General features: G+C 37.0%; 1 protein-coding gene across 3 annotated transcripts in view; it reads left to right on the top strand.

The window, feature by feature from the left end:
- Window positions 1–12,539, top strand: part of RALGAPB (Ral GTPase activating protein non-catalytic subunit beta) — a 100,860-nt gene that overhangs the window by 36,771 nt on the left and 51,550 nt on the right. For all 3 annotated transcript variants that reach the window (XM_032604290.1, XM_032604292.1, XM_032604291.1), the window contains 3 exons: window positions 7,463–7,641; window positions 8,697–8,845; window positions 8,972–9,188. In XM_032604290.1, coding sequence (XP_032460181.1) covers window positions 7,463–7,641; window positions 8,697–8,845; window positions 8,972–9,188 — 545 coding nt within the window. The remainder of the gene's footprint in view (window positions 1–7,462; window positions 7,642–8,696; window positions 8,846–8,971; window positions 9,189–12,539) is intronic.

The raw sequence follows: 12,539 nt of genomic DNA, 5'->3' as shown, positions 1-12,539 counted from the left end.
GTTACAAAACACAAGTGAACAGAAGAACCTCACATCACAAAACCTTTTGGGGTTTGGAGTGTGTGTTAATTAGGGTAAGGAACATGTCCTCCTTTAGCAGATGAACCTGAAAATCTTAGTGGCTTAGTACAGTATGTTTCATAAAGTCTTGGGTAAGGAGCAGCTCTGCTTAGGTAGTTGTTCAGGGACCCAGGCTGGCAGAGTCTGTGCCATCTTCAACATGTGGCTTTATGAGGGCCTTAACTTTGTAGGCAGTGCCTCTGTATCTGGCTAGAAGATGGAAAAGAGAGAGAGCAAGGAAAATTGTGTGGAAGGTTTTCATGGACCAGCTCCTGAACTGTGATGTAGATCACTGCTACCCATATTCCATTGGCTGGAACTCAAACATATGCCACACTTAATTGCAAGAGAACATAGGAGGAAAAGAGAAGCTAGTGAACATCTAACCAGACTCTGCCAAAGATGAGAATTGCATTAAGCTTGTATTTATATTTAGGAACAGCTGACATCTTAATATATTGTGTTTGCTTTTCTAAGAGTAGGTATTTTTCTTTTTTAGAATCTTATTTAATTAATTAATTTATTTAGGTTGTGTTGGGTCTTCGTTGCTGTGCATGGGCTTTCTCTAGTTGAGGCAAGTGGGGGCTACCCTTCATTGCGGTGTGCAGGCTTCTCATTGACATGGCTTCTCTTGTTGCAGAGCACAGGCTCTACAGCGCAGGCTCAGCAGTTGTGGCATACGGGCTTAGTTGCTCCGCAGCATGTGGGATCTTCCTGGGCTAGGGATTGAACCCATGTCCCCTACATTGCAGGCGGGTTCTTAACCACTGCACCACCAGGGAAGCCCCTAGAATCTTAAATATCTTGCAGAAGTGTTTTGTAGTTTTCTTCACAGAGATCTGCATAATTTTTTTCTTTTTACCATTATTCCTATGTATTTATTGCTGATGTTGTGAAAGGCTAACTTTTTTTCTACTGTTAAATCTTGTAAGTGGCTATTGCTGCTGTAAAGAAAATGTTTTACTTATTTTATTTTTGTATATTTTTTATATACTTGGGATTTAAAAATGCTCTGAGTATTTCACTGATTCTTTTTAAATTTCTAGATATAATGAATACATATCTGCAAATAAATGTCTCCGTTCTAGTAATTCATACTGGAATCTGTGGTAATTAATTATAAGTGCTTCGATTGCAGTAAGATCTGTTTATGAGCTCATGTTCTGCTACTTTTTTCTTTGTGAACTTGAGCAAGCAGTTTAGTCTCTCTGAGTCTCAGTCTCTTTTTAATCTATACAATGGGGTTAATAATACTATCCATCTTGTTACAAGTGTTGAAGAAAAAGTATGTAAAACAGTACATCTAACGCTTGAAAAGTTGCCATTGTTGTTATAATTATTTTTGTATGTGTTTTACTACATGAGGCAGAATTTCTAGAACATTGTTGAGTTAAAATGATACTGTTTTAGCATCCTTCTTTCATTCTGATTTTCATTGGAATGCCTCTGTTGTCTGAAATTTTGAGTGGGATATTGGTTGTTGATATTAGATAGTTATTCTTTTCTTTGTTCCTGATTTCCTAAGCAATGAAAAAAATTTTAATTTAAAAATATAAGTAAAATTAGAAATACTACTGAATTATTTTCAAATCATATTTTGGCATCCATTTAAGCAATTAAATGTTTTTTCTTCTTTTACCTATTGATAGTATGTTAATTTTTCCCCAATACTGAATCATCCTTCATTGTTTAGAGAAAAATTCTGCTTGGTTATGGAATACTGTTCTATTGAATCATCCTTCATTCTTTAGAGAAAACTTCTGCTTGGTTATGGAATGCTATTTTAATGTTTTCCCAAATTATCTCCGTTTCTATTTTTTGACTAATTTATATTTTGGTAACTTAAATAGGAAACTACCTATCTTTTTCTATGCTCTGTTGCATGAAAGTTATATATTCCTTAAGAGTTTGTAGTTCTTGGATAATCTTTTCCTATTCCTTCACTATTAATTGATCTCTTCAGGCTCTATCTTCTTGAGCTGAAAGATTTTAGTATTTTAGTCAGGGTTTTTTTTGATATACAGAATAGGAACTTACTTAAACAAATGCAGGTGAAAAAGAGGGGTTATTGTGTGATGATAGAGCGGTCTCACTGGGCTCCAAGTAGCAGTGAACATTCAATCATGATAGGGAGGGGTCAAGGCAGCCTTGGGACAGACTGCTCTATTGTCTATCTCTTGGCTTTTTTGCTCCTCTTGTGCACATGCACTGCTCTCTTTCTCCGGCACACTCCCCCTGAACCCCTGTTTCTTTCTCCCCAGTTTTTGGTATCAAGCAGATATGAATTTAGCAGAGCTCTGCTGGACTGAGGTGTAGTCCATTCCAAGCTTACTGCTTATTTTTCTAATTTTTGAACACAGAACTATAATCCCCAGTAGGTACTGCTTCTAGAGGCTTCTTATCTTTCCTATGCCACATAGTGGACCACAGTTCTTTGGATACAGTGTACTAACACTAGAAGCCCCTTTTCCATACATGCACACACATGCCCCTGTCCCCACTTGCAGTTATGTGAAATTCAGAGTCTGAGTAGATGGAAAAGGTTTCAAAGGCCCAGGGCATCTATAAACCACTGATTTATGTTTCTCAGCCTAGTTTTTTTCGTCTTGAAGCTAGTGGAAGTTCTTTCCGGGTGCTGGCTGTAGGTTGACTAACATATTACTTTGGGTTGGAAAGGCTGTTTAATGGACAGATAAGCAGACTATTTTGAGTGGAAGCCGAAATCTATTTTTTAATGGAAATGTTTAAAATTATTTACATATAAAATATACCTCAAGCCCATTGTTTTAAATACATTGAAATGGGTCTGCTGCCCTATCCTACGCGTCTGCCATGCATGCTGGGGTGTTGCCCCAGGACCTTACTTCAGACATCCGTGTGGCTGACAGGGTCTTGGTGCTCCGGCCTGATGTCAGGCCTGAGCCTCCAAGGTGGGAAAGCCAAGTCCAGGACATTGGACCACCAGAGACCTCCTGGCCCATGTGATCAGTCGGAGAGAGCTCTCCCAGAGATCTCCATCTCAGTGCTAAGACCCAGCTCCACCCAACGGCCAGCAGGCTCCAGCTTGGCTGGAGACATTCCATCGAAAAACAACAGAATACACTTTCTTCTCAAGTGCTCATAGAACATTCTCCAGGATAAATCATATCTTGGGTCACAAATCAAGGCTTGGTAAATTTAAGAAAATTGGAATTGTATCAAGTATCTTTTCTGACCACAATGCTATGAGACTAGATATCAATTACAGGAAAAAAACTGTAAAAACTACAAACACATGGAGGCTAAACAATACGTTACTAAATAACCAAGATATCACTGAAGAAATCAAAGAGGAAATCAAAATATACCTAGAAACAAATGACAATGAAAACACGACGACCCCAAACCTATGGGATGCAGCAAAAGCAGTTCTAAAAGGGAAGTTTATAGCAATACAGTCCTACCTCAAGAAACAAGACAAATCTCAAATAAACAACCTAACCTTACACCTAAAGCAGTTAGAGAAAGAAGAACAAAATAAACCCCGAAGTTAGCAGAAGGAAAGAAATCATAAACATCAGATCAGAAATAAATGAAAAAGAAATGAAGGAAACAATAGCAAAGGTCAATAAAACAAAAAGCTGGTTCTTTGAGAAGATAAACAAAATTGATAAACCATCTGCCAGACTCATCAAGAAAAAAAGGGAGAAGACTCAAATCAACAGAATTAGAAATGAAAAAGGAGAAGTAACAACTGACACTGCAGAAATACAAAGGATCATGAGAGATTACTACAAGCAACTGTATGCCAATAAAATGGACAACCTGGAAGAAATGGACAAATTCTTAGAAAAGCACAACCTTCCAAGACTGAACCAGGAAGAAATTGAAAATATAAACAGACCAGTCACAGCACTGAAATTGAAACTGTGATTAAAAATCTTTCAACAGGGCTTCCCTGGTGGCGCAGTGGTTGAGAGTCCGCCTGCCGATGCAGGGGACACGGGTTTGTGCCCCGGTCCGGGAGGGTCCCACATGCCGCGGAGCGGCTGGGCCCGTGAGCCATGGCCGCTGAGCCTGCGCGTCCGGAGCCTGTACTCCGCGACGGGAGAGGCCCCAATAGTGAGAGGCCCGCGTACCGCAAAAAAAAAAAAAAAAAAAAAAAAAAAAAAAAATCTTTCAACAAACAAAAGCCTAGGACCAGATGGTTTCACAGGCAAATTCTACCAAACATTTAGAGAAGAGCTAACACCTATCCTTCTCAAACTCTTCCAAAATATAGCAGAGGGAGGAGCACTCCCAAACTCGTTCCATGAGGCCACCATCACCCTGATACCAAAACCAAAGATGTCACAAAAAAACTACATGCCAGTATTACTGATGAACACAGATGCAAACATCCTCAACAGAATACTAGCAGACAGAATCCAACAGCACATTAAAAGGATCATACACCATGATCAAGTGGGGTTTATCCCAGGAATGCAAGGATTCTTCAGTATATGCAAATCAATCAGTGTGATACACCATACTAACAGATTGAAGGGTAAAAACCACATGATCATCTCAACAGATGCAGAAAAAGCTTTCGACAAAATCAACACCCACTTATGATAAAAAAACTCTCCAGAAATCAGGCATAGAGGGAACCTACCTCAACATGATAAAGGCCTTATATGACAAACCCACAGCCAACATCGTTCTCAATGGTGAAAAACTGAAACCATTTCCTGTAAGATCAGGAACAAGACAAGGTTGCCCACTCTCACCACTGTTATTCAACATAGTTTTGGAAGTTTTAGCCTTGGCATTCAGAGAAGAAAAAGAAATAAAAGGAATCCAAATCGGAAAAGAAGAAGTAAAACTGTCACTGTTTGCAGATGACATGATACTATACATAGAGAAACCTAATGATGCTACCAGAAAACTACTAGAGCTAATCAGTGAATTTGGTAAAGTAGCAGGATGCAAAATTAATGCACAGAAACCTCTTGCATTCCTGTACACTAATGATGAAAAATCTGAAAGAGAAGTTAAGGAAACACTCCCATTTACCATTGCAACAAAAAGAATAAAATACTTAGGAATAAACCTACCTAAGGAGACAAAAGACCTGAATGCAGAAAACTATAAGACACTGATGAAAGAAATTAAAGACGATATAAACAGGTGTTGAGATATACCATATTCTTGGACTGGAAGAATCAACATTGTGAAAATGACTGTACTACGCAAAGCAATCTACAGATTCAGTGCAATACTTATCAAACGACCAATGGCATTTTTCACAGAACTAGAACAAAAAGTTTTGAAAATTGTATGGAAACACAAAGACCCCAAATAGCCAAAGCAATCTTGAGAAAGAAAAACGGAGCCGGAGGAATCAGGCTCCCTGACTTCAGACTCTACTATGAAGCTACAGTAATCAGGACAGTATGGTACTGGCACAAAAAACAGACATATAGATGACTGGAACAGGATAGAAAGCCCAGAGATAAACCCACACACATATGGTCACCTCATCTTTGATAAAGGAGGCAAGAATCTACAATGGAGAAAAGACAGCCTCTTCAACAAGTGGTACTGGGAAAACTGGACAGCTACATGTAAAAGAATGAAATTAGAACACTTCCTCACACCATACACAAAAATAAACTCAAAATGGATTAAAGACTTAAATGTAAAGCCAGACACTATAAAACTCTTAGAGGGAAACATAGGAAGAACACTCTATGACATAAATCACAGCAAGATCTTTTTTGATCCACCTCCTGGAGAAATGGAAATAAAACCAAAAATAAACAAATGGGACCTAATGAAACTTAAAAGCTTTTGCACAGCAAAGGAAACCATAAACAAGATGAAAAGACAACCCTCAGAATGGGAGAAAATATTTGCAAACGAAGCAACTGACAAAGGATTAATCTCCAAAATATACAGGCAGTTCGTGCAGCTCAATATCAAGAAAACAAACAACCCAATCCAAAAATGGGCAGAAGACCTAAATAGACATTTCTCCAAAGAAGATATACAGATTGTCAACAAACACATGAAAGGATGCTCAATATCACTAGTCATTAGAGAAATGCAAGTCAAAACTACAATGAGGTATCACTTCACACCGGTCAGAATGGCCATCATCAAAAAATCTACAAACAATAAATGCTGGAGAGGGTGTGGAGAAAAGGGAACCCCCTTGCACTGTTATTGGGAATGTAAATTGACACAGCCACTATGGAGAACAGTATGGAGGTTCCTTAAAAAACTAAAGATAGAACTACCATACGATCCAGCAATCCCACTACTGGGCATATACCCTGAGAAAACCATAATTCAAAAAGAGCCATGTCCCACAATGTTCATTGCAGCACTATTTACAATAGCCAGGACATGGAAGCAACCTAAGTGTCCATCGACAGATGAATGGGTAAAGAAGATGTGGCACATATATACAACCATAAAAAGAAACGAAATTGAGTTATTTGTAGTGAGGTTGATGGACCTAGAGTCTGTAATACAGAGTGAATGAATTAAATCAGAAGGAGGAAAATAAATACCATATGCTGACACATATATTTGGAATAAAAAAAATGGATATGAGGAACCTAGGGGCAGGACAGGAATAAAGACGCAGACGTAGAGAATGGAGTTGAGGACACGGGGGTGGGGAGGGAGGGGTAAGCTGGGACAAAGTGAGAGAGTAGCATGGACATATATACACTACCAAATGTAAAATAGCTAGCTAGTGGGAAGCAGCTGCATAGCACAGGGAGATCAGCTTGGTGTTTTGTAACCACCTAGAGGCATGGGATAGGGAGGGTGGGAGGGAGACACAAGAGGGAGGGGATATGGGGGTGTATGTGTACATATAGCTGATTCAGTTTGTTGTACAGCAGAAACTAACACAACATTGTAAAGCAATTATACTCCAATAAAGGTGTTAAAATAAATTAATTTTAAAAATATGGAACAGAAAAGAAATAAATACATTGAAATGTATGGCTTTAGTATGTGCACGTGAACACAAACACTAATCCCAGTTTTCACATAGTTTTTAAAAAATTGGAAATGTTAATATTAAAGTAAGATTTTCTCCTTGGGTTTCTTGTTGATTTATTTATAGTTTTACCATTCCATTGCTTAATTCCAAACATATTACAAAATATCCATGTATATGTTAAAAAAATTAAAAACTAGTCTTATTTTGATTCTCATTCTCTGAATAGGCCAAGTAGGTTCATGTAAGCACACTTCTGTAAAGTAGTGTTGGTGTTTGAGTCCCTAGCTTATTAAATACAGATTAATCTCCTCTCTGAATCAAAGAAATAGGCACAAACAGCCTGTTCTTAAATTAGATTGCATGCATTTTATTGCTAAAGAGATTTCTAAATGTATAATTAATTCTTGCTCTCTCTTTTGATAGTAATCCCGTGGATTTGAGTAACCCAGCCATTATAAGCTCTACTCCCAAATTTCAGGAACAGTTCTTAAATGTGAGCGGAATGCCGCAGGAATTGAATCAGTATCCCTGCCTTAAACATCTGCCTCAAATATTTTTTCGTGCCATGCGTGGAATCAGCTGTCTGGTGGATGCATTCTTAGGTGAATTTTGTGTATGTTGCTAGATGTTTGAAGATAACTTTAGAGTCTAGTTTTAGAAACTTTTGTGGACAGCCGAAAGCAAAAGATGATCAGAGTTGATTACAAATAATAACCTGGGAAAAATTATTTGCAACAAATGTGATAGCTAGAGGGTTTTTGTTATTATTATATAAATAGATCAAATAATGCAAAGAAAAAGAATAAGATCTGGTAGATAAATGGACAAAGACTATGAATAAATAATTTGCAAAAGAGAAAAGTGTTCATTCTCACTAGTAATCCAAGAAAATACAGATTAAAATGCATTAGGTGTCATTCTTATGTGAATCATTAGGAAGCAGTTTATACTTTTTGTGAACCATTGTTTTAAACTGTTTTTCACATGAAAAGTCAGATTTTTTTTAATCTGTTAAAAAGGCAGTGATATTTAATACCTATCATTTTCAAAAATGTTTTGTTATGTGCAATTAATGTATTACAGAGGTAATATATTAGTTCAGTTAACTTTGGCTGCCACCTAGCCAAAAGTACTAGTGGTTTAAACAAGGTAGTTTACTTTCACACGTGTTAAGCGCAGGGCTAAGCTGTATACAGGGCTGCTATAGCAGTTCCACCATTGTCAGAGACCCAAGGCCCTCCCTTCCATCTTTTGGCTCTTCATCCTTTGTGCACACTCTCGTGGGCCATGATGGCTGAAAGAGTTTCAGCTATCCTGTTCAGGAATTGGGAAGGAAGGAGCATCTACCTTTGATTCGTTCTTTTAAGGAGATTTCTTGGGGAAGACCCACCCAATAATTGCCCACTTCTCTGTGGTCAGAACATGGCCACATCTGGCTGTAAGGGAGCCTTCAAAAGGCAGTTGTTTATTCTGCGTAGCCATGTCTAGCTAAAATTTGTGTTTTGTAACTCAGGAAGAAAGGACAAATTGATACTGGGAGGCAGCTAGCAGTCTCTGCTGTAGTCTGTTGTGAGCCTTCACTGGTGTTGCTTGAGGAAGATTTACTGACCACACATTTTGAATTATGAAGAATAACTCCATTTGTCTTTCTTTAAAGGCATTTCTAGACCCCGATCAGACAGTGCTCCTCCAACACCCGTGAATAGATTGAGTATGCCTCAAAGCACTGCTGTCAATACCACCCCACCACATAACCGGAGGCACCGGGCTGTTACTGTGAACAAGGCCACCATGAAGACAAGCACAGTACGTTTTCATGACCATTGTTATACTGTATAAAATGGGCTTTTTAATCTGCCTTGCTTTTAAAAAATCCTGCTGTTTTCTCAAACTTTTCATGAGTGTGGCTATATTCTTGTGTTCTTCTAATAGGTTAGTACTGCTCACGCCTCAAAAGTTCAGCACCAGACATCCTCCACCTCTCCTCTGTCAAGTCCAAATCAGACTAGTTCAGAACCCCGGCCACTGCCTGCCCCACAGAGACCAAAGGTTAACAGCATCTTGAATCTCTTTGGATCATGGTTATTTGATGCAGCATTTGTTCACTGTAAACTTCATAATGGGATAAACAGAGACAGCAGCATGACTGGTAAATATTGCTCAAGAAATACGTTGTCATTTTTTTCTTTTCTTTTTTTTCTTTTTAATCTTTCCTACCTGCAAGATTAATATGTATCTTAAAAAGCTCTCTGTCTCTGACCAAGCAGTGTCTTGTGCTTAACCCCTTCCAGCTGAAGTAATTTTGAAAGTTTCCCTACTTGTCCTTTTTATGTTCGTTCTATGAGGTTTGGCTTTTGTCTGGCTTTTGTCTAATACTTCAGGTTAGCCACGTTTTGTTAAACCAGATTCCTAGGTGACCTGGAAGTTCCCTTCATGTCAGCCAGGATAATAATATTGATATAAAGAATTAAACATAATTGACCAGAAATTTATTCATAAGAAGTGTTTTCTTAGATTTTGACAGCCATTCACTCATTACTACTTATAAATATCAGAAAATTTCTGCTTCACAGAAGACTCTAACCTTTTAGGTTTTAGTCTAGAGAACTTTATTTCAAGGGCACACTTCGAAAAATATATTTTCTCTGTAAGTAAGACTGGTGAAGAATTAATAACTCAGCCCTGATATCTTTATTTAGATTTTATTACAGAAATGAAATTCTATCTAAATATGACTTATTTTTGTCATCTTACCATTACACATGGAAGTAGTGGCATAGGGTGCAGGATGGAAGGTTGGGGTACTGCAGAATATACTGAATATTTATGACTGTTTTATAGAGCTGAGCAATAATAATGGCTAGCACTTACTGACCTGCAGTTACTCTGTGCCAGGCACTATGCTTTATGAATTAATTGTGCTTTATGTAATAATATAATTAATATTGGTTGGTTGGTAAGAGAAGCACTTTTCCACTGGGGTAGGAAATAACTTGAGATAAAAGGATGCCTAATTGCGTTAGATTATGCATCTCTAGGGAGAGTGTTAATTTCAAGGATAAAACTAATAAAATGGTCATAAGGGTCTCTCCTTTCTCTCAGAAATGCATTCTTTGTTATTATGTATCATCTCGGAACTAAGGGTCTATGACTGTTAGCATTATATACATGTAAATTGTTTTGGTTGTTCTTACAAATCTTTAAATAATTTAGAAAAGTAGTGCATATAAAGGCATTTTCAGGAATATAATTTGAGATTGCATGATTGAGTTTAGGGATTCCTTTGTTTATTCTGTTCAAATTCAGACACTTTATATTCTACCATTTCCATATTTTATTTGCAAGTTTGACTTATGGATAAATAAATGTACTTATTTGATGACTAAATGAAAACATTTAAAAAACATTTTGGCTTATGTTTTCTAAAGTTCATGCGCCTTATATTTTGAGTTTTATGACCCATGTTTATATTTGTTAATTTGTATTGTATATTCTAGATTGAGTTAGTCATATTTTTATTTTTTATTTTTATTAAGATACAATTCTTTACAGTGTAACTTTTGGGTATCAAGCTGTTGACACTAAAATCCCTGAATCCAGAGTGGTTCAACCTGCTGCTTCCTTGGTGGGCTTGCTTAAAGGGAATTTATAGATCTTCCCACTCTCTAGGGAGTTTTTAACAGCTTTTCTCACCCTCTTGTGCCAAAAGATAGAAACTAGAATTCAAATCATGTGTGGGCTACAAATTCCTACTTTTTAACTCTTACCATTTTCTTTGGTGGGAAAGGAATAGAAGGTCTTCTTCCCCCACCTTGTGTTCAGAGATGAGAAAGGCTGTTGTATTACCCAGGAGGTAGGAGGTGTCCAGATAGTTGAATGGGTTAAAGTGCTGTTGGGTGCTACTCTTGAGGTCTTGCGGGTGGTGGGAAGGTTGAGAATACTGACTCTGTTAGTCTGTTCTCTTAAGTACTGGCTGCCATTAAGGAATTCTGCCATGTAGTTCACCTCTAAAAATGTTTGCTTCTGTGAACTGGTTAGCTTTAGAGTTACATGACAGTACACTGTGCTTTGTAATTGTAACATTGAGCTGGGAAGGGTTAATGAACTAAAATTTTAATGCACGTTATGGGCAGTTCAAAACCTCAATTTTTTGTACTTGTGTAATTTTCTTCGTTCATTGTTTTGCATGATACAAAAATCATAATTTTGGATCTGAATGCACAATTTCCTGTTTTTGAACTAGCTTGTGGTATCATAAAGCTTTTAATCTAACTTTTAAAAAGCAAAAAAGCTTCTTAACTTATTGTAAAATTTCACCATCTTTAAAGTATTTTATAATTACTACTGTCCTTTGATTTGTTTCCATTTATTTCTATTATCTTGCAGCATCTTTTATCCAAATTCTTCTTTCTTATAAATCTTGTAAGTAGGAACCAGAAGCTTCTCCTTAATTGCAGTCATGTTTTTATTTTTTTTCATAATTCCATTAAAAATTTTGATTGTCATTGTCTCTTGTAGTTTTTGCACTTGGGAAGAAAAATACTTTTCTGTGTTTTGAATGGGGAAGATTGTTGGCAAAAGCAAATTAATCTGCCTGAATCAGTCCCATTATTTTTGTACACTAGTCTGGTCATGTCATGAATTCCAGGATTTTGCACTAACTGTGTTTTGGCTTTTTTTTTTTTTTTTAATTTAAAGCTTTAAGCGTATTTTTATACAGATTTAGTGTTTGATTTGTATGCATTCTGCATGTAGTGTTTTTCAAATGTATTATTGCTGGATAGCTTATTCAGGACTAAAAATGGCTCATGGGAAGTTGCATAAAGATTTATGCTTGACTCTGCATTCTGTTAAATCTGTTATTACAAATAATTTAAACATTTCATGTAGAGTGATAAAAGATTTCAGAGTGATTTTCAATACACTGTGAAATCTTTTGTTAAAAATAAAAGCAACTTTCGAAGGGCTTCTGTTTCAGTGACAACGAATGACCATGATAATCTTTCTTACCAATCCAGTTTTCTGATTTATCAACCTCAAGTTAGCTGCTGTCTGTGGTTGTTAAAATTCATTCTCATTTTGCTTGGTTGGGCGATTCTTTGGTGTGTGTTTTGGAGTTGGTTGGGTGGTGGGGATGCTCTCTCTTCCTACCCATTTCTTATCCTTACCTTGCCCTCTCCCTAAAGTATACAACCTGGCATGGGATTACCCATTCAATTATGATGTCTGTCTGGGGTAATGTGTAAATTTGCAGTACCTATTTTTCTTAATGTTTAAGCATCATTTTATAGGGAGAGAAAAAAACAGAATAAATAATAGAAAAGCCAAATTCTGTGTTATATATCTGTATGTATGTGAATACAGATATATACAAATGTACTCTGCTAATCAGAAATTCAGTTGAAAAATGCATCTTGTAGAATCTGTTAAACTGACAGTACCACTGTAAATTGTTACCCCTTTTCAAAGAAGATTTCAGAGAGCCCTTTAAAAAAAAAAT

The sequence above is a fragment of the Phocoena sinus genome, chromosome 15, assembly GCF_008692025.1.
Source record: "Phocoena sinus isolate mPhoSin1 chromosome 15, mPhoSin1.pri, whole genome shotgun sequence".
Classification (NCBI taxonomy): Eukaryota; Metazoa; Chordata; class Mammalia; order Artiodactyla; family Phocoenidae; genus Phocoena; species Phocoena sinus.
This window is presented reverse-complemented; position numbering and strand designations above follow the sequence as displayed.